General features: G+C 46.7%; 1 protein-coding gene across 2 annotated transcripts in view; it reads right to left on the bottom strand.

Moving 5' to 3' along the window:
* heatr6 (HEAT repeat containing 6) overlaps positions 1 to 20,037 on the bottom strand; it is a 20,192-nt gene extending 155 nt beyond the window's left edge. The window contains exons 1-21 of one of the 2 annotated variants that reach the window (XM_056284709.1): positions 19,208 to 19,338; positions 17,839 to 17,978; positions 15,997 to 16,104; positions 15,694 to 15,834; positions 14,977 to 15,092; positions 14,235 to 14,349; positions 14,032 to 14,133; positions 13,787 to 13,933; positions 12,542 to 12,807; positions 11,718 to 11,892; positions 11,243 to 11,449; positions 10,026 to 10,125; positions 9,489 to 9,904; positions 8,155 to 8,277; positions 7,274 to 7,360; positions 6,623 to 6,757; positions 6,389 to 6,511; positions 4,032 to 4,156; positions 3,590 to 3,686; positions 3,054 to 3,258; positions 1 to 1,461 (exon numbers count right to left, since the gene is read on the bottom strand). The exon at positions 1 to 1,461 is cut by the window's left edge and continues 155 nt beyond it. In XM_056284709.1, the coding sequence (XP_056140684.1) occupies positions 872 to 1,461; positions 3,054 to 3,258; positions 3,590 to 3,686; positions 4,032 to 4,156; positions 6,389 to 6,511; positions 6,623 to 6,757; positions 7,274 to 7,360; positions 8,155 to 8,277; positions 9,489 to 9,904; positions 10,026 to 10,125; positions 11,243 to 11,449; positions 11,718 to 11,892; positions 12,542 to 12,807; positions 13,787 to 13,933; positions 14,032 to 14,133; positions 14,235 to 14,349; positions 14,977 to 15,092; positions 15,694 to 15,792 (3,228 nt within the window). In that variant the 5' untranslated portion in view covers positions 15,793 to 15,834; positions 15,997 to 16,104; positions 17,839 to 17,978; positions 19,208 to 19,338 and the 3' untranslated portion in view covers positions 1 to 871. Of the gene's footprint in view, positions 1,462 to 3,053; positions 3,259 to 3,589; positions 3,687 to 4,031; positions 4,157 to 6,388; positions 6,512 to 6,622; positions 6,758 to 7,273; positions 7,361 to 8,154; positions 8,278 to 9,488; positions 9,905 to 10,025; positions 10,126 to 11,242; positions 11,450 to 11,717; positions 11,893 to 12,541; positions 12,808 to 13,786; positions 13,934 to 14,031; positions 14,134 to 14,234; positions 14,350 to 14,976; positions 15,093 to 15,693; positions 15,835 to 15,996; positions 16,105 to 17,838; positions 17,979 to 19,207 lie in introns of both variants that reach the window. The other variant, XM_056284707.1, reaches the window with a different exon arrangement.
* Between the last annotated feature and the right edge of the window lie 1,563 nt (positions 20,038 to 21,600).

The following is a 21,600-nucleotide window of genomic DNA, read 5'->3' as shown; positions in this document are numbered from 1 at the left end:
ATGCAGGCACACCCATCACCCACGGCTCCAATCGCCGGGTGAAGGGTGTCTGATGTTAAGACCCGAAACACCCGACGACCCCGGGTTCAACACTGACGATGTGTCCAGGTTGCACCACATGGTGCATCAAAGAACCAATCTCTGGACTGCTTGACAGAAGACGAAATCAAGGTGTTTTTTTTTACAGCTACTCTTGAATAAAAATATTCTTGCAAAGCTGACAAACACTATAATTTAGTCTGATTAAATGGCTTCTTGGACAAATGCCTTATTTCCCCGCTAAAGTCGCCCGAATCACTGCTAGAATGATACATTCTTTGCAAATGGAGCTTTTAAAGTTAAAAGCCGCATAACGCTGGTCAAATTACGAGACTCCTTTTTATTCTTTAATATTGCAATACATTACGCTAAAAAAGAAATCACCGCTGACTTTTTTTCTTGAATATTGTTCAGCCCTCGTGTTAACCTAATATCTTGTCTTGTTGTAAAAAAAAAAATCCACGCTTTACCAAACACATGGAATATCCCAGTTGTATGTTCCCATATCTTAGTCTTTGTTTTGCAGCACATGTACCAGATTTAGTGGCAATAGCATCCGGGTCACTGTTGAGCAACCAAATTTGTCTGAATTCAAGTGTAATAAATAATGAAATGTAATAACCCGACGAATTCAAAAGGTCGTTTAATATAGAATTCATATTGACGATTAGACTTGCAATAAAAAAATCTCTGATGTGTTCAGTTTGATTTGATTTCAGTTGATAGCTTTTTCCACATGTCGGGGGGGGAGGGGGGTCTTGAGACATCCGCTGTAGAACATCTGTTAGGTGTTCATAATTCTATGTGTGTGTGTGTGTGTGTGGGTCAGCAGTCAGACTGGAGATATCACTTTCAGCTCTTCGCAGCTCTTCAGCAAATCCTCCAGGAAGTCCACCACCGCCTCTCTCCCCCTTTCCTCACCTTCCCCTTCTGTCTTCATCTCCTTCAGTCTGTTCAGCGTCTGCTGTAGACCTATAGCTCTTTGCTGTGGGTTGCATCTGTCCTCCCCGCCGTCTCTCTCAACCTCGTCCACCGCCACCACCTCTCCGCCCTCCTCCCCACTGACATACTTGACCAGGTGGCCTTTGATGGCTCGCCGCTCCTCCCCGGCCAGCGACGCCTCCAAGGCAGCCATGTCCTGTGGCTGGCTGAGGCTGAGCAGGTGTAAGAGCGCCCGGGAGAGCGTGTGCCGCAGGCTGGCGCAGTATCGGTACTCTAGGAAGTCGTTGGTGTCCTCACTGTTCTCCAGGGCAGTGGCGAGGGAGCACCACACGTGCTGGAATCGCTCTGTGTCTCCGTAGCAACCCCGGCAGCCTGGGACCGAGAGGGCGGCGGCTGATTTGATCCGCACCTTGAAGTTCTTGCAGGAAGTCACCACGCAGCAGAGGGCGGAGAAAGCGTCCACAGACCAGGGGGCAGAGTCTGGGAGGGACGGAGGAGAGAGAGTAAAGTTACTAACAGGGGACACCGCAAACCCATCAGAATATTCATTTTGGAAGACCTTTCAATACGTTGGCCGGTACATACGAAAAAGTACTGCAACACTACTTTTCGTTAGCCTCCCCAATACCAGACCTAAACAAGACCACGTCTCAAACGGTCTCGGTAACTTCTGGTTCTCAAAGGTTTGGCACTGAGACCATCCAGAGCCAAAGGCGTGAATTTGATCGGCTCCATGTTTGAAAAGATGGAAAGAGAACACTAGGTTGTTTAACTGCCCAGTTAGGAACAGCATATTACTTAGCTTTGCTATGCGTTAGCAACATTAATTTTAATCTTAATAAGCTGTGCTTATATTATTTATCTACTTATTCATTAATTTTTGGTAACCCAGCCACTGAGGATGGACTGCATTATATAGTGCTTTTGTAATCTACTGACCACACAAAGCGCTTTGCACAAGCCAGTGCATTCGTAGCGCCGGTCCCAAGCCCGGATAAATGGGGAGGGTTGCATCAGGAAGGGCATCCATCATAAAACCTTGCCAAATCCAATATCTACTACTTCTACTACTACTACTACTTTCAGCTGCTCCCATTAGGAGCTGCAACAGTGGATCATCCATTTCCATTTCTTCCTGTCCTCTGCATTTTCCTGTCACGCCAGCCACCTGCATGTCCTCGCTCACCACATCCATAACCTCCTCTTTGGCCTTCCTCTTTTCCTCTTCCCTGGCAGCTCCATATTCAACATCCTTCTCCCAATATACCCAGCATCTCTCCTCCACAAATATCCAAACCATCTCAATCTTGTCTCTCTTGCTTTGTCACCAAACCGTCCAACCTGAGCTGTCCCCCTAATATACCCGTTCTTAATCCTGTTCTTCTTCTTTGCCAAATCAAATATGCGGATCATAAATCAGGTTTCCATACCGGATCGGTTGAGGCCCGGGTTACCAATGACCACAACTGGTACAATTGGCCAGCAGGGTGCTGGTGGAAAGTATGCTACTATTGGGAGAAGGAGAGGGGGAAGACAGGCAGCGGGAGAGGAGGAAGGGTAGGAGTGTGGAGGTGAGAGTCAGAATTTTGAATGTTGGCACTATGACAGGCAAAAGGAGAGAGCTGGCTGATATGATGGAGAGAAGGAAGGTCTTTATTGCGTGTTATTTGTTTTTATGTGGCACTGTGGTCCATGTGAAATGCAATTTCATTACCTTGTATGTATGAGACATGCATATAGGGCAATGACAATAAAAGCAGTCTAAGTCTACATCTAAGATATACTGTGTGAGCAAGAGACCAGATGGAAGGGGAGTAAGGCCAGGAACATCAGAAGTGGGTTCAAACTCTTCTACCATGGTGCAGATGGGAGGAGAAATGTGGTGGGGGTAATTCTGAAGGAAGAGTATGTCATGAGTGTGTTGGAAGTGAACAGAGTTGGACAGAGTGATGAGTATGAAGCTGGAAATTGAAGGAGTGATGATGAATGTTCGTGTGCAGCCGAAAGTAGTAGTAGTAGTAGTAGTAATAGTATTCAAATATCTATGGCCATCAGTTTCTCTGTGTATTTACCCAGAGGTAAGGCAGGGTTTCTGAAGGCATTTCCTAGAGCATAACAGGCGTTCCACCGAACTTTCATGGTGGCCTCTGATTGCACGGTTTTTACCAGTGCACGGACTGCGTCTTCCAGGGGCCGCTGGAACGCAGAGCGGGTCAGCTGACCATAACGCAGGAAGTTGAGCAAATTCCCAAGAGCGCGCACAGCATTGGACTTCACCTGTGGAGGGAGGAAGCAGGGGACAAGAAGCCATTGGAGAAAACAAGCGATTATGTCATTTACGCAGAAATGAAATTCACAGTTCATAGGCTCAGCAATGGAATCTGAACTGTGTGTTCAAACTTCCTCGGAGAGCAACGGAGAGACCATGCACAAAGTGGAGCAATACGGAAAACTTCCCATCTGACAACCTGATTTATTCTTCTGAAGAAACTGGGCACTCATTATTCTATGTATAAAGACTATAGAGGAATCACTGATCTCAGATTTCTGTACGTTGTGCATTTTTATGTTTAATATATCTTCGTTCAAACGACATGAACCGTCTCACCTTGTCCTTGTCAGTTGAAGCCCGGGTGGCCGACTGCAACATCTTCAGCAGCAGCATGTCTGACAGCTCCTCTTGGAATCTCTCACCAATTCTTTCCCTGATAAAGAAAAGAGGGATTAAGTATAGAAATTATAGAAACTGTCTACAGAGACAAAATAACTGTGTTTGTGTTGTCTGTGTGTATTGTGAGTCAACGTTGTGTAACAGCGGTTACATTCCGGCGACTCCGATTCAAATCAATTGAGTATAAAATCCCCTCGTTGACACTCCCATCAAAGAAATGGTGAAATCGAGATAAGTGTGTTGTCACCTCAGAAATATCTCAACAAACCCGCCATTCTTCTATTCTAGACAAATCCATTTTGCTTTTTTACTGGATTTTATTAATTCCAGCCACCACCCGTTGAGTAGCGGTCCATGCTGAGTACCTGTCTGTACTTACATGTTGACAATTAGCGTGTCGGTCAGATTGCCCAGGGACCAGGCTGCCTTGGTGCGCACATTTGGAGACCGATCCTCGAGGGCGGTGAGGATGGTGTTTGCTGTGTCGGCCACGAACATCACATCCTACAAGGAAAAGAAGTATTTGCATTCCCAAGACCACTCAAAATTTTCCACATCAAAATACTAGACTCTTCTTCCCCCCCGTTGCTTAATATTCTGAAAATTTTTGTGAAATACGCCTTTAGTTGTTGGACAATATATCAGCTAGACCAGACATGGGCAACTGGCGCACTGCATTCAGCCCATCCGTCCTCATTCAGTACGGCCCATGGCTCAATTTCCAAATATCAATAAATTGTTGTTTTCACAGGCGTTGGAAGCAAGCGGGCGGCCATTTGACCATATTTGAACCGGATCCCAATTGTAATTATACTGTCCACTGATGGAGGGCGCTCCCTCAAAACTCAAGAGGCCTGTAGCCAAGCAACTGCTGGGCTACACACCATGCAGCCATGAATTGCGTTATTTACTGACCCCGTTTGCTGCTGTCAGTGAACAACCCACAGAGTTGCAGCTTGAACTTTGCGAACTACAGTCAGACCCTTCTTTCAAGCAGAGAGCAACGAGAGAGGAATTTCATTTTGGAGTTTACTACCCGAGTCCCGCTTTCCACCGCTCAGGGATTTTGCACTCTCAACGGCCGGCATGTTTGGGAGCGCTTACATCCGCAAGAGCAGCTTCTCAACAATGAAGCACATCAAGTCAAAAGAGAGAAACAGGTTGACAGATGAAACTCTGTTCCAGCTCATGCAGATGCACAAACGTTGACATTGACATTCAGTCTATTGTACGCCAGCAGGAGAGGCCACAAGTATCCCATTAAGACGGAATTTTACACTGATCCACCTGTGGGTGAGTTTCAATGGCTTTCAATGGCTTTCAATGGCTTCATCAGTGTATGAATGTGTGTGAATGGGGGAATGTGAGGCATACATTGTAAAAAAGTGCTTTGAGTGGTCGGTAGACTAGAAAAGCACTATATAACATGCAGTCCATTTACCATTTTGAGCTAAATGCATGTTTATTTGAAACATGTCATGGAATGGGAGGGCAGGGTAAAAACGCACTATAAACACGAACATTAGTTGTTGCACTTAGTGTGAATTAACTTTTGTAGCATTACTGAATGATGATTTTTGAGACCCCATTGCACTGAAATAATGGTATATCACTCAGGAATGTGGACATTTTGTTTCTGTGTTAAGCTCATTAAATAGAAATGTTGGTATAATAAACTTTGATTATATATATATAATACTAGTTTCAGTTGCTCCCGTTAGGGGGCGCCACAGCGGATCATTCATTTCCATCTCTTCCTGTCCTCTGCATCTTCCTCTGTCACACCAGCCACCTGCATGTCCTCCCTCACCACATCCATAAACCTCCTCTTTGGCCTTCCTCTTTTCCTCTTCCCTGGCAGCTCCATATTCAGCATCCTTCTCCCAATATACCCAGCATCTCTCCTCCACACATGTCCAAACCATCTCAAACTCGCCTCTCTTGCTTCGTCTCCAAACCGTCCAACCTGAGCGGTCCCTCTAATATACTCGTTCCTAATCCTGTCCTTCTTTGTCACTCCCGACGAAAATCTTAGCATCTTCAACTCTGCCACCTCCAGCTCTGCCTCCTGTCTTTTCGTCAGTGCCACTGTCTCCAAACCATACAACATAGCTGGTCTCACAACCATCTTGTAAACCTTCCCTTTAACTCTTGCTGGTACCCTTCTGTCACACTTTGTAAACTTTGATTACCGGTATATATTTTATTCTTTTCATTAAATTGGTAGCTATAATTGATTAATTGAGTGATAGGCTTACAGTATCCCACTGGTGGAAGTGCACAGTCACAATCTGGTCCTCTGGTAGTGAGGATAACATTTTTGTGGCCCTCTCTATCATCATCGTTGCCCATCCCTGCGCTAGACGATCTATGAAAACAGGCTGAACCTCAGCATTGTTTCTGGTGTCAAAGGGAAATACTACCAAAATGTCCTGGGTGGGGAGACAGCAGCTGTAATGTGTGACTATTGATAAGTCTCTTTGGATATAAGCATCAGCTAAATGTGAAAATGTACAAAAAGAAAAAAAAAGTCAATAGAATTTAAAGTTTTATGTGTCCTGGGGCAGAACAGCTAGAATTCCCATTATTTTTCAGACATTTTGTGATATTTTCTGAACTGTGCAAGACCCGGGAATGGTCAGATACATCATCCTTAACTTTTCCATCTCTTTCAGACTTGCATCCTGTGAGCAGGAGAAATGGAAAAGAGGTGTGGTTGCGTTTTTGACCTCTCACCTCTCTCAGACAGGGAAACAGTATGTAGACTCCCAGTGCTCTGACCGATGCGGCCTTCACCAGGGAGTTTTCACTGTACGTCAGCCCCAGCAGAACGGTGATACACATCATCTGGGTCTTATCCTAGAACAGACAGACAGACAGAGAGAACATTGTACATCATACATGCAGCTGTAGTGAGTCTTGACATTGGAAGTACCAGGACAGACGGAGAGAGATTCGTAGAGAGCTCACTGGCAGCTGTGCAAAGGCTTGTGGCAGTATGGAGGAGAGTGCATCGCAGGCGCTGGTCTGTAGCGTGGGATGCTGTTCACTTTGAAGGGCTCCGTTCAGCGGCCCGCTCAAGACTTCGAACCAGAACTGCACCACCTGCATTGTGCACAAAGAGGCTTGAGCTGTAACTGGGCATTTCTATGTGAAGGGTAATTAGCCTTAACTCAAGTGGGTAGAAACTGCAATCTGTATATACACTGCATCAGAAGTTCTCTTTCCATGAAATGACGATCCAAGTTTTGAGCATTTTAAAATCCCCACACCTTGTCCTAACCCACTTGTATAGCGAGCAAGATGCAAAAGCAAAAACACGGCACGCTCATTTTAATTGGTGAGACTGTCCTAACCAGCTGCGAGCACAAAAACGTGAGACTAGCATCTCTTTTCCCGGGCACGCTCATTGAAGGACGCCCTGCCTCTATTTTCTAACACTCGCCATATTGCAATTGAAAAAAGGCAGTGATCTCAAGCATGGTTTGTTTGCATTTTGACTGTAAGTGCTGCCTCGATGGTTTTTGTGCAGACAGTCGATCTGCACTGCGACTTAGCGTTTTGACACACGTGGCGTTGGGACAAGGTGTTAAGCTGTATCAGTACAGAGTTTGTAATTACCTGGCTTGTAGGAACCCTGTTGTTCTCAGGGACATTGCTCTCTGGTCTGTACTGTTGGATTATACCTATCCCCAACTCCTCTAGCAGCTGATGGAGAGAAAAAAAGACATAAGAGAAGGGAGACATTCAAATTTCATCACACAAATTGTATATATTTTACAATGCCTGACCAGTATGGGTACACAGATGTTGCCCTTTCAAGGATATGTGGGGAAGCATGTATTTCATGTCAACAAATTGAAAAAAATATCAAAATATTTTTGTACCATCTCTTGTAATGACATTAAAAACAGTCACATTTACATGATGTCTTAGTGAAAAGGTAAAAAAAAAATCCAAAAAACTGAAACAGTTAAGCACCACCATTTATACACACAAAAAGGATCTTTAAAGATCCCATGAAATGAAAAATATACTGTCATTCTTCTTAAACCTTTAATCTCCTTTCAACTATTTAACTCTAGGGTCTCAAAATGTACAATTTTTTGTTATTTTTGTGTTCATAATAATGTACTTTTCTTCCTGACAAATACAATACATTTTTTTAGTTACCTCATACTATATTTGTGGCTGTATATCAAAAAGATATCCAATGAATGAATGGAAGTGGGAGTTAGAGAAGACGAGTGAGCTTCAACCACCAAACTGAAACCAGCCAATAGCATATCGACGTCCACGTTCTAATAAAAATGCTGAGCTATGATTGGCTGTCAAATCAAATCAATCTCCCTCCCTTCACTACATCCCACCCAACTGTTCCATTTTATTCAGATATGCCAAATCGAGGAAGTTTGCGGTGCCCTAGATGCCATCTCAAGACGGGTCACCAACCAGTGCCAGCGTGTCAAATTAATAGCAGGACGAAGAAGAGGAGGTGTTACCTTGGCTCCATGCAGCTGTATGGAGGGGTCCATCTCCTGGAGGCAGCGAGCACTCACCTGCCCCAGCTCACACAGACACACTTGGGCAAGAGAGAAGTAACCACGGACGAGATGGGCTAAAACCTGAAACACAGACACACACAAAGATAGGGTGTTTTCACATATTTGATTTGGCAAAGATTTTACGCCAGATGCCCTTCCTGACACAACTTTCCCCATTTATCCGGGCTTGGGACCGGCTCTGAGAAAGCATTGGCTTGTGCATCCTCAGTGGCTGGGGATGCCAAATGTATGCATCTTACCTAATATAAAATACATGCAGATAGCACTGGAGCACCGAGATGCTATTTGCTTGGCAGCGCAGTTAAGGGTGCATTTCACCCTTTGCAGGTGTTTCGAGAATTTTATTTATTTATTAAGTTTAGATTTTTTCCCGCTTCTTCTCCCCAATTGTACTTGGCCAATTACCCTTTTTTCCGAGCCGTCCCGGTCGCTGCTCCACCCCCTCTGCTGATCTGGGGAGGGCTGCAGACTAACACATGATTCCTCTGATACACGTGAAGTTGCCAGCCGCTTCTTTTCACCTGACAGTGAGGAGTTTCACCAGGGGGACGTAGCACGTGGGAGGATCACGCTATTCCCGCCAGTTCCCCCCACCCCCGACCAGAGGAGGCGCTAGTGCAGCGACCAGGACACATACCCACATCCGGCTTCCCACCCACAGACACGGCCAATTGTGTCTGTAGGGATGCCCAACCAAGCCGGAGGTAACACGAGGATTCAAACCAGCAATCCCTGTGTTGGTAGGCAATGGAATAGACTGCTATGCTACCCGGACGCCCGTGCTCTGAGAATTACAGTTTCTTTTTGTCTTATTTGTGCAGGTTTAGTGGCCACAAAAGCCACGCAATCCTTTTTTGTGAATTTGGCATTGAGTGTTTTGCCAGAGTCGTTGTTATTTGGGCCTAGTTGTGTCAGATATGATCAGTCAGTCAGTCAGTCAGCGATGCCCGGTCCAGCCAAAAATTATGAAAGAGCATATATCTTCCATGCATCTTGACGAAACTTATGTTGACAGCGTTGTGCAATCGATCCAGGGCTTGGAGGGAATACGTGCGTAAAATGTGTTTGTAAAAATAAACTTGCAATGAAGATAAACCCCCTGCCACTAATACCACCCAAAATGACCGAAGGAATGATCCTGGGTCTGGACTCAAGTATTCAGGCTAAGTGTGAAAACGCCCTTGACGATAATACCTTTTTGACCGAGACCGGATCTGAAGACAACCTGTTTGTCTTCAGATTGTCTTCTGTTTCCAGCCACTGTCGCTCACCTGCAAGGCCTCCAGCCGGACGGGGGCGGGCTCCAAGGCAACACTGCCCGCTGTCGCCGCTCCCTCGCTGTCCGTCTGATCCTCCCGAGGCTGAGTCACCAGGGAGATGCACAACTGCAGCATCCAGGGAACTCCACGCGCCTCCTCCTCCCCGGGGGTGTGAGGAGCGCGAGGGGAGAGCGTGGTCACTTTGTGCGCGTTACGCTGGGCGTTTGTGGTTGGTGTCCGTGAGGGGGAGGGGACTCCTTCTCTGCGTCGCCAGCTGAGGGCGGAGTCCTGCGGCGTGAACGTAGCTGTGCTGCCGCCACCACTGCTCCACTCTGGCTGCCGGAGAAGGAGCTGCACCTCGGGCAGAGGGGCCTGTGTGGTGACCAGAGCCCCGTATAGTGTCAGCACTGACACACGAACATTTACGTCTGAAAACACACAGGAAACCAGTGTTAGAGGACACGGGTTTCATGCAGGAGTTGTGTTTGAAAGTCCTGTGTGTCACGTGTTATTTTACGAATTATTCATTAGCATTGGAACATTACACACCTCTGTGGCGTATGTATGGACGGATCAGTCTCCAGAGTGGACTCAGAAGACCCGGTCGCAGGCGATGGTAGGGAGCATTGGCTACCAGATAGGCCAGGCACTATAACACAGTATGAAGAGAGAAGGGGAGAGAAAAGTGGGCTAAACTGACCACCAGATTAGTGTGGAGCTCTTTTTCTTAAATTGCATGTTTAGTTGAGATAGCTATGCAGATTGTAGAAACTTCTAGATGCCAAATGGCTGATGATGGCATGTTTAGATGATGTCGCTGTAAAATCACTGAACCCTTTTTCAGTGCATCACGTATTAAAGGTGCCGTGTACAGTTCAACTTGAATCCTGACCCGTTGTTCAGTGATGTAGATAACAAATCAAAGCAAGACAAACTAATTCAAATATAATATACTAGCAGAGGTACCCGGCATTACTCGGGGAAAATGTTCTCACCAAAACAACCAACACTATCTGATCTTTACAATATAATTGATGATGAAATATAGGATAATTTATGATAAGATACATGTGATAAAAGAATGTTGAATAAAATAAACGAATCTTATTAACGAAAATTATCAAATGCCATAATTTTCAATCCATTCATTAAGCTTCTTTGCCAATGTGTGTATTAATCGCTCAGTGCTCAAGCGCCTCAGGGTAAACCACGTTGTGTGCCTTCAGGCTAGCATTGACAATGTCAGGTGTAGTGCCTCCCTTGACCACTTGAAGGATTTGCCGGAAGTCTCCACAAAGCATCGTTGGAATGCCTCTTTTGCAAATAAATCAAATTTTTTTACTTGGTATTTTAAGTATTTTCTGAACTGTGCAATCCTTGCAAAGTGCTGATTCTAAAGATACCTTTCTTTTTGTTCTACAATGAGTATTGCTGGAGTTTTAAGCAAACATACAAACATACACTTTTGCTTTATATATAGTCGACATCTTGTAATTTTTTCCCACCCTTAGTAAATATCACAAGCTGTGACTGTTTCATAGTTTGCTAAAGACTGCGAATGTGAGCCAAGTCTTTTGGGGGTGCAGGGCATCAAACAACACCAAAAACAACTCAACCAGCCCAGGCTCTGTGTTTCTGAATGCAGAAATATGGGGAGCAGGGTTTGGCTGAGTCATTTACTTAGTTTCAATCAGCGCCGTTCACCTGCTGATGCTTACCAGTTGTCTTATAAAATCATAGCATTTATGACGTGTGTGTTGTCACACCTTAATGATCTGTGTGAGCGTGTGAGCGGACGTCTCGGCCAGCAGGGCAAGGCCAAGGGCTCGGTGAAGCTCTTTGACGGCTGTGGCCAGGGAGAAAGAGAACGGGGTGAACGACGTCCGGGGAGAAGACGTGTCTTCGGCCACACCCAGGAACTGACGAGAGCCGTCGAGCATGGCAGACAACACCTGTAGTGCACAGGCACGCACCTGGAGAGAGGGAGGAGGAGGTGTTGTCACTTTGGTTTTGAGTGAAATGCTAACAAGATTTGGACATTTCAACATTTAAGCTATCACTGATAGAAGGGATGAATTCCAGTTTCAAGGTCAGTTTCAAATGATCTCCAAGGTAACATTGCGAGGTGGGGGGGCCTTGTTTTCAGTGCTAACTCATTCATAACATCTAAGAAGTTGTGAATGAGTGAGCAATTAAGTGAACAGGTAAGTGAGTGAGCAGGTGAATGAGTGGGTGATGTACCTTGGGTGAGGGGTCCTTCAGTACAATGGTGAGGAGAGTGAGAGGTGGCGGTCCTCCAACAGGAGCATCGGGGATGAAGGAGGACCAGTACCCATAGAGGGTCCGTCTTTCCACTCCTTTGACCACTGCCAGCAGACAGTGCAGAGCAGCCTGACGCACACGGCCCTGATAGAGTCTGAGAACAGGAACACAAGTGAGAAATATATTTGGACAAAATGTAATTTTCTGTCTTGCTCAACCAAATGGTGTACCGCTGGAGAAGTGCATCCTCCCAAGCTACAGAGAAGAAGGGGAAAAAAAACAAAACAGGATTGGGTGTTTTGTTTTGTTTTTTGACGAGACTACCTGAGTAACCAAAGTAAATATGTTTCTGGATAAACAGGTCCAACATTTTCTACAATTGTGGTCACATTCTATAAGAAAGTTTCAATGTGGTTTTCCAGACTTACAAGACACAAAATACCGAAGGGGTTTACTCAAAGTCCCCTTTAACCACCATGCGATCAACAGTGTTTAATATGAAGTCCAAATGGGCCCTATACTAGCTGACGTTTTGCAAAAATAAGGGGCAAAATTTACACAGCAGAAAAGCTTTAGAATAGAGTGACTAAAGATTTGAATATTCTTAACTTTTCCCCGTTAGGTATCTGAAAACGGTGCTTCCCCTGTATGAGAGAGCACCAGCCGCCACCAGTCTGACTCGACTTGATAATTATGTGGCATATCTGTTGATGCTAAACACCAAAACGTGAGTTTCAGAACATAAAAGGCATGTTTTACCAGCGGGCGGACTGGGAAGGAGGACAGATTCTAACTTTCTGTACCTCAGTTTGCTCTGCACGCCGCCCTCCGGGTCCGAAAACTCGGAGTCCGAACTACTCCTCTTCCAGGACGGGTAGAGAGAAGGAACAGAGGGTTTGGACCGCAAGTCCCCTCTATCGCCTCCTCCTTCTCTCCTTCCGCTGCCTCCTCTCGCCCCTCCTCTCTGAGGCGCAGGCGCTGCCTCCCCCTCGTCTTCCTCTCCCTCCTCCCCTCGGCTCTCCTCCACGCCCGTCTTCTTGCCCTTTGCCCGGGATTTCTTCTTCTTGGTCTGCGGGGAGCCATTTTTAAGACATAGAGGAATTTAAGATCTGACCCCCCCCCCCCCAAAAAAAATCTGCAACTCTGCACAGACAGAGACAAGCTGCTGAATCACACAGAGAACCAGAAATGACATTAGCTTTGGTTTCAGCACCTGTAATCATATTAAAGGTCTCATGAAATGGAAAATGTGTTTCCATTCTTGTCAGTTCATTTATCTGTGCTTCATTTACATCTTTAGATGTAGTGTAGATGTTACCGTTTTGTATCAGAATATCTACTTGCTCATCACCCCTATACTCAGTTTTACTTCTGTTCTTCTTTTATTTTGACCTTATTCAATTGACTGATCACTTTTTCCCCCTTAATTTCCACCCCCCTTTTTCTCCCCTATTGTAACCGGCCAATTATCCCACTCTTCCGAGCCGTCCCGGTTGCTGTTCCACCCCCTCTGCCGACCACATGCCTCCTCCGATACATATGGAGTCGCCAGCCGCTTCTTTTCACCTAACAGTGAGGAGTTCCACCAGGGGGACGTAGCGTGTAGGAGGATCACGCTATTCCCCTCAGTTCCCCCTCCCCACTGAACAGGCGCCCTGACCAACCAGAGGAGGCGCTAGAGCAGCAACCAGGACACATATCCATATCTGGCTCCCCCATCCGCAGACACGGCCAATTGTGTCTGTAGGGACACCCGACCAAGCCGGAGGTAACACGGGGATTCGAACCGCCGAGCCCCATGTCGGTAGGTAACGGAATAGACCGCTACGCAACCTGGACGCCCACTTTTTTTTATTTTTTCTATTTTATTGTGCACGTGTGTGTGTGTGTGTGTGTTTTATGAAATTTGCTAATTTCCTAATGCTCAACTGCAGCTCTGTAAGAATCCGCTACAGATTTCAGAATTTCTCAATGCAGATGCTTTGGTTGGGGCTGACAGGTGCACTGAAAATAAAGGGGAAAAAAAAGAAGCTCGTAGCCTGTCTCACCCCCAAGGCTTTGGCCGGTGTGGCGGCTTCCTTCGGTGGTTCAGCGGTCTTCGGTGCAGACTGACCCTCGTACTGAGGAAGAGCAGCTGGGTAAAGCACGGACGGCCACTCCACGCTCACTCCCGGAGCCCCCTGGAACATGAGCCTCTGCAGCGTGCACAGTTTAACGTCACTTTAATTCTCACTGCAACAAACACACGGCTTAACTGGCACCGTGAAAAGACGAAAAAGAGCGACATCTGCACCTTTAGTATGGCCAGCAGAGACCCAAGCTCCTCTCCACCGCCAAACCTCCACTTCCCACCGGACACGCAGTGCTGAAGCCCCTTCAGTGCTGCTTGGATCACCTGGATGGAGACCAACAGACGAGAGGTGGGAGAAAACACAGGTACGGTGGCAGACTTGACTCGTAGGGATGACAGGCGGGCCACGTGGTGATGATGCTTACCGTACAGTAGAGCAGCTCGTCGGTGTTGGGAGGTTCAGGTGACTGGAGTGTTTTTAGGAAGACCCTGAAGCATTTGCTGCTGTACTGCTCCTCCAAACACGGCTGACCAGGCAGCCTACACAGACGACCCCACCCCAACACACACACACACACACACACACACACACACACACACACACACACATGCACAGAAGTTCAAAGAACTTAGATGATAGTGGAGATAGCAGCCCGATTTATGCAAACACAACAGTACCCGACAAAGCTGGAGGTAACATGAGGATTCAAACCGGTGAGCCCCGGGTTGGTAGGCAACGGAATAGGCCGCTACACTACCCGGATGCCCGATTGCTGGTTTTCTGATTGCGGCTGTTGGATTTACACTAGTTTTTTTTTTTTTATTACACTTTTTAGGTCTCGCACAAATAATTACTGCAGCGTTCCTCATTCAAAAGCTGCTCATCTGGGAAGTCGCTGCCAACGCAGCAGCTTAAAGTAAACTGCTTCTCACCTTCGCACAAGTTGTAAGTTGTTACTAAAGGATGTGCATCAGTTATATACTAATTTTCTGTCTTCATGAAATATAAAAACTACAGACATGGACGTTTTTTGCACGACATTATCATATCATTGATAGTACCTCAGCTAATGCTGATCCCGTGCAAGCAGACATATTGAGTGAGTTTTAATTGCAACACATCACACAGACAAAAATGCACAACATGGCTGCTGGCAAAACACTCACCCGAGACAGATATTGGCCATACAGATAAGTGCAATGCGGCATAAGTCCATATCCATTTGAGATAGTGAGCTGTAGAGGAGCAAGACTCCACCGTCGCCCAGTAGCTCGCACAGGTGCTAGAAATGAGAAGAAAAACCAAACCCTGTGACTAAAACTGAACCGGTGCTCTCTAACATTTTTGACCCCCCCCCCCATTTTCTCCCCAACTGTACCCATCCAATTACCCCACTCTTCGAGCCGTCCCGGTTGCTGCTCCACCCCCTCTGCTGAGCCAGGGAGGGCTGTAGACTACCAAATGCCTCGTCCGATGCATGTGGAGTCGCCAGCGGCTCCTTTTCACCTGACAGTGAGGAGATTAGCCAGGAGGACGTAGCGCATGGGAGGATCACGCTATTCCCTCGCTCCAGTTCCCTCTCCCCCCCGACCAGGCGGCCCGACTGATCAGAGGAGGCGCTAGTGCAGCGACCAGGACACAGACCCACATCCGGCTTCTCACCCGCAAACACGGCCAATTGTGTCTGTAGGGACGCCCGGCCAAGCCGGAGGTAACACGGGGATTCGAACCAGCGATCCCCGTATTGGTGGGCAACGGCATAGACCGCTACGCTACCCGGACGCCAACACTTTCCATTTTACGAGGTCGATGCACACCGATCAGCGTTACAGTCAACGTGCCAGTGTTCACTAGCCAGCTGAGGACGTGCAGCAAACGCTTACCTTGTGGCTCTGTGGTCCATTCCCATACACGACTGTAGAAAGGGCCAGCAGTATATCTGAGTGTGTCCACGTACTGCAGACACTCAAAGCACGGACCATATAATTCAATAATATATCCAACGTCTGTTCATCCACTGTCACCTAAGGAAAAAGCATGAATGCATAAGAAACACAGCAAGACGTCACAGAGGAATTTACCACTCAGACTGCGACAAGCCTCTTCTAAAAAGCATACACACATGCAGAGCGTTTTAAGACTAGGTGGGCAGACGTGTACCCGTCTTATATGAGCATTAGTTTTACCTTCAGCTGATTGAGTAGATGGTGTATTAGCCGGCACAGTTTGATTACGAGATGTTCTTGACTCTGTGGCACAAGGCAGCTGGCCTGTCTCAGCAGGGCACACACGTCCTGAAATAAAACAAACAGGCTCGTCATCCTCCACAGAAACAAACTCTGAAATGTGCTACCACAGATTTGAATATGTTTATGTACTTGTCTGATAAAATGACTTTAATGGCAGCTTGGGATTAATAATGGTGCTGTGGCGTAACAACTAGGTTTTTGTTTAATTGGGTTTTCTCTCTTGCTTTATTTGGTGCTGCTAAATGTTCTAATAAAAGGTATTAATGTTCCAAGAGGTAATGGTGAATAGGCAAAGTCCCGCATGTCTGAAAGTGTATGGCTGGTAATAATCAAAAATATCTATCTCTTTGCACCGCTGTTGCAAATCTCTTTCATGGACAGCAGCTGACAGTGACATCAAATCTTGCCTTTAAAACACGAGTAAAACAGACTGCGTCAGAGAATGAGAAGACTTTGCGCACGCGTCGGCGTTGTGTCGACATTGTGTTTTACTGCTGGATGGTCGGTCATGAATTGACATTTTTATCTAGTTTTTAGCCTCAACATCACATTACTTTTAACAACTTTAAAAACTTTTGATTAGTTTTATGAAGGGGCGCCGCTAGAGATTCTGGGCCCCAGGAAAGAATATAATATTGGGGGCCCCCCATCCCCCCACCTAAACCACCCATCAACCTGGAAAACCCAGTTGAATTTGATGTTTGATGAAGAACTATTTCATCGATAGAAGATTACTTGATGCACTGCAAGATATCCACTGAAGGCTATCTTTTGTAAATTTAATAGAATACAGTAAATATAGTAATCAACAATCCGGAAAAAAAACCCACCATTGGTCAACTTATTAAATTAAATGAAGATTTAAACACAAGGACAAAAAGTACAATCATACAAAAAGTATAAATATAAATTCAGTGGGGTGGTATTTTTATCTAAATTACAGAAGCGCTACTATAAAACTATATGGAGTCCATGGCTGTTGGTTTACCATACAGCCCTTGGCTGCATGGTCTTGGAAATACTAATCCACGGTGTCAAAGGTGAGGAAATACGTTTGACTTATAAAGCTTTAGCCTACTTTATGTTCTCTGAAATCTTCTATTCCTGGCCTAGTTTATCTCTAGTTTACAATGTAATCAGCAACGGGCAAGACGTAGGCTATTGCAATGTAACAACGCCGGGGCAGTTGTGACAGTAGGCCTATAGATGTGAAACTAAACTTTATTCTCCCAGCCCAAGACTTAAATGCCAAAAGCCAAACGTCGGGCCTTCTTGCTAGCAAAATCAGTAATCAAATCCCTGAAGTGATAAAGCCAACTTGCTTTCGACTGACAGTATTGCAAGGCTGTTCAACCTCTCCCGAGACATTGCTGATCTCAGATAGCTCTTGATCAGTTTCAGTTTGCTAAATACCCTTTCTCCGCCGGCAACGGTAACCAGGAGAGTGCAAAAAATCCTAAGAGCAAGCAAACCTCTCCAGAAATGCTCTGGAGTTGCATTTTAGGTACAGTCAGAAGGGAAAGTGGCAGAAAATATTGTAATAAGATTCCTGATTTCACTCTCAAACCGAGGTGTGAGGTTCTTTGTGTACTTCGTTATCAGTGGCTGACACACAGAGGCAATATTACTGTCACTCAACTGCCCAACTTTTAAGTACGGCCACAAATTCTTCGACAACATTTGCTGTGGTTTGGAGCCAAGTGTCCAAGTCACTTATCTGATCCATGGCAGTGAAAAACACAGAATTACGAAATGTTGTTTCTGGCCTGTCCTCCTGACCTGTTTTTTCCGGAGGTCTCATCATGGAACTTCTTCTTCCTCATCTGTGCTGCTGTCACTGTCCTTTGCCTCTTCTTCTGCCTCTGCCTCTTTACCTCTGCTCTCTTCCCTGGCTGCCTTGCTTGAAGAGGGCCCTGGCTCTAGAGTATCCATAAGGTACATCATTCATAATCTGTCCTATAATAGTATTAACATAGTAATACATAAATATATGATATATAAAAACTCCACTTCCACCTCTCCTAAACACCTCCATGCCTCCACAGGTATGTCATCAGGAGCAACTGCCTTTCCACTCTTCATAGTTGCCCTCGGTTCCTCCTTGCTAATCCACCGCACTTCCTGATTCACTATCCCCACATCATCCAACCCTCTCTCTCTCTCTCTCTCTCTCTCTCTCTCTCTCTCTCTCGCTTTTTCTTCATTCATCAGCCCCTCAAAGTACTCCTTCCACTTTCTCAACACACTCTCCATTGACATTTTGTATACATGTACATTTTTTACCCAAAAGACACGATTGTAACAGCGTGAGCATTTTCAGTTTGAGAGTAGCAATGACTGACACCAGGTAAACCAGGCCCAGAGCCCTACAGAGAGAGAGTTACATCAACTCCGTAGACGTCAATGGGCCAATCATTTAACAGCAATGGCGGATCATGGGAGCCCCGGATAGTTCCAAAACAGTGCGCATAGAATACGTGTCACGTTGGTATATATCTATACATTGTAGCGAATTCGGGTGACAACGCAACCACAAGAACTGCCGCGGCCTGGACGCGAACCCGCATCGCCCGCACCGCAGGAGGCATCGCTAACCGCTAGACTAAAGGGTCAGACCCGCCAGCCAGCGGCCAGCGTGTCTTCTTATCCGTGCACGTTACAATATAAATGTAAACGTCTGAAAACATTGGTTAGTAGTTACCAGAAATCGCGGCTAAGCAGTTCGTTTAAATGACCCGCCAAGCTTCGTTTGGAACTATTCGGCGGCTGCACGAACCACGTGACCCTCTCGCGTGCTGACCCCTCGCTGACGCAATTTTCCAGGGCTCGGGCCAGGCCCATACAAACACGCGAATGACGCGTCACACGCAGAACGAGTAGCCCGTGAAAAGCGGATTCGCGTTACTTCACCCGCCAACTTATCAATATAGAGGAGCCCCTAACGACAATATCGATACGCTGCCATTTGTTTCTTTCATTGCCTGAAATGCCTTTAACCAAGGACCACGTCAAATGAGTAGGGGACGAAAGATCCGACAGAACAACTCGGCCGTCCCCGTCAGGTCCTCCACCACCGTCAGCTTTCCACACGCAAGAGATGAGACGGTGCACATTGTTATAGAAATACAGAGCATGCTGTGTTGGCTACCTCTGGTCGGATATTGATGTCGGGATTAAACGTTTTATTGTAGTTCTCGGAGATGAGCTGGTCGAACAGCAGGTTGAGTTCTTCTCTGAGACCAACCGTTTCGCCGCGCAGGCAGCGGAGCTTCGACAGACAGCGGGAAAACTGAGAGCCGGCGTCCGAGTACAGACACCCCGTCCCCGGCGGGGTGAACGGGGCAGCGTCCGCGGACAGCGGAAAGACCGGACGGCCCGTGCCGCCGGGGGCCGTTGACAAGTCGGCCATTGCCGCCATCACCATATGGAAAAGAGGAGCGGTACCGTGACAACTTCCGACCTCTTCTTCCTGTTGGGTTTGGCAAACGGGTGAAAAGCTGCACTACCGCCATCAATTGATATGGAGTATGGATCGGGATTTTTTTTTCCTCCAAAACTCAACACAGAATGGGGGAAAAAAGTGAATTTTTTTTGTGAAGCACTTTGTGGCGTTGTTTTCGAAAAGTGCTATATAAATAAAATGATTAGTTATTTTTTCCTTGGCTGTAATACTGTAACACATTTCCACATCCAGAAGCAATGCAATAGTGACCCCCCCCCCCCGTTGTCCTCCTCTGTCCTGTGGCTCCCGTCTCCAACTTTCAGTGTTTCACAGTTGTTTCATTGTATCTGTTTGAACTCAGCCAAGCCAACAACCCTGTGACGTCACAGAATAGAACTGCGAGATAGTGGGGCCCTTGCCACGAAAGATATATTGCAGCTTTTTGTTGTTGATGTCATGTTTGTTATAAAATTGTTGATTAGAGTGGAAATACATTTAGTAAATCATGTTAACTTGATTGAATGCTTCATGTCCACTTTAATACACACCTTTGTGATATTGGGTTATACAAATAAAATTGACTTGACTTGACCTTTCACTGTATCACACACTTTTATCAGTGATGTAACCTGGGGTCATCGGGTGTTTCGGGTCTTTCAACATCAGACACCCTTAACAACGCGGGATCACCCCGCTTGATCCAATCATCTTGATGCCTTCTGAAGCATATGTGATTTTCTTGATGGCTCTCCTGCTGTGCACTCCCACGACTCCAATTCCCAGACACTGTGATGGTGTCTAGGAATTAAAGACGTTTCCCAAGGTCAACCATCAGCTGCCAGTACCGTGCTGTTGCAAGGAGCCCCCCTGCTGAACTTGGGTGCGGCTGTGGCCTCTCCTTGGCTTTGACAAGGGCAATGGACTGCCTCGCTGGTTGTCGTCTGCTGTGAGATCCCTGTGCTGATATCTGCTATGACCCTCAGCACCTGGTCGTGGCACCAATGGTAGTACCCATCTCCCAGGGCTTTAGGACAACAGCTTAGGATACGCTCCAGGGATCCTCTTCTCTGGCATAGCGGGCATGGTGGAAACTCTGCCAGACCCCAGTAGAAGAGATTGGATGATCTGTGGAGGATGTCGTAGACTAACTGAATCAAGAACTTGATCCGGAGGGGCTCAGCCTCCCAGAGTTCTGACCACAAGATCTGCGGGTCCATTATCTGCTCCCATCCTGTCCACGCCCCCTGCTCCTGTCCACCCCAGCTTGGACCTCTTTCTCAACCAGCTGTCATCTCCCTTTCCCCTTTGTCGTAGCGGCATCTTGGGTTGCTACCCAGCCCTGCCCATCCTGATGCCACTGATTCACCCTGGTCTACTTCCTGCCAGTTCTCACTACGATGCCGGTTGAGGAGACTTTGGTGTCGGAGTGTCTGTACAGCAGCACCTCTTGCCGAGGTAACCATAAACTCCTCTGCCAGACTACTGAAGGGAAGTCACAGCTTGTTCTTGCTCCTGTACAAGGCGATGCTGCCGAGGCTTCGTGGTAGACCCAACCACCTGCGCAGGAAGTGGCTTATCCTCCTCTCAAAGCCCTCAACGGTGGTCAGTGGATGGCAAGATGCCGTGTTGGTAGATCCAAGCTTTGAACTTGCCTGGAAGCCCTGGTTAAACGTCCCCCCCTGGTTAAACTCCTCACGGTCAACGGTCAGGTGAAAAGAAGCAGCTGGTGACTCCACATGTAAGGGAGGAGCATGTGGTAGTTTGCAGCCCTCCCTGGATCGGCAGACGGGGTAGAGCAGTGAACGGGATGGCTTGGAAGAGTGGGGTAATTGACTGGATGCAATTGGGGAGAAAAAAAATCCAAAAAAAAAAAAAAAAGATCTTGCCCGGGCTCTTGACTGGCTTCTCTGAGACAGATGGGATCTGGACGCCTCCCAAGGGAGAAGCGGAACTTGTCCATTATTTTCCCATTCCTCACAACCAGGGACCTGGACTTAGCTGGCTTGAAGTCCACCCTGGCCCACTTGATGAGTCGCTCAAGGCCTTGGAGGATAAATTTGCAGCAAAGTCCTGACGTTGTGGGTCACCTTTGGATAATC

This window comes from Lampris incognitus, chromosome 8 (assembly GCF_029633865.1).
Source record: "Lampris incognitus isolate fLamInc1 chromosome 8, fLamInc1.hap2, whole genome shotgun sequence".
Taxonomy (NCBI): domain Eukaryota; kingdom Metazoa; phylum Chordata; class Actinopteri; order Lampriformes; family Lampridae; genus Lampris; species Lampris incognitus.
The sequence above is the reverse complement of the archived record's forward strand: the minus strand, read 5'-3'. Positions and strand labels throughout refer to the sequence as shown.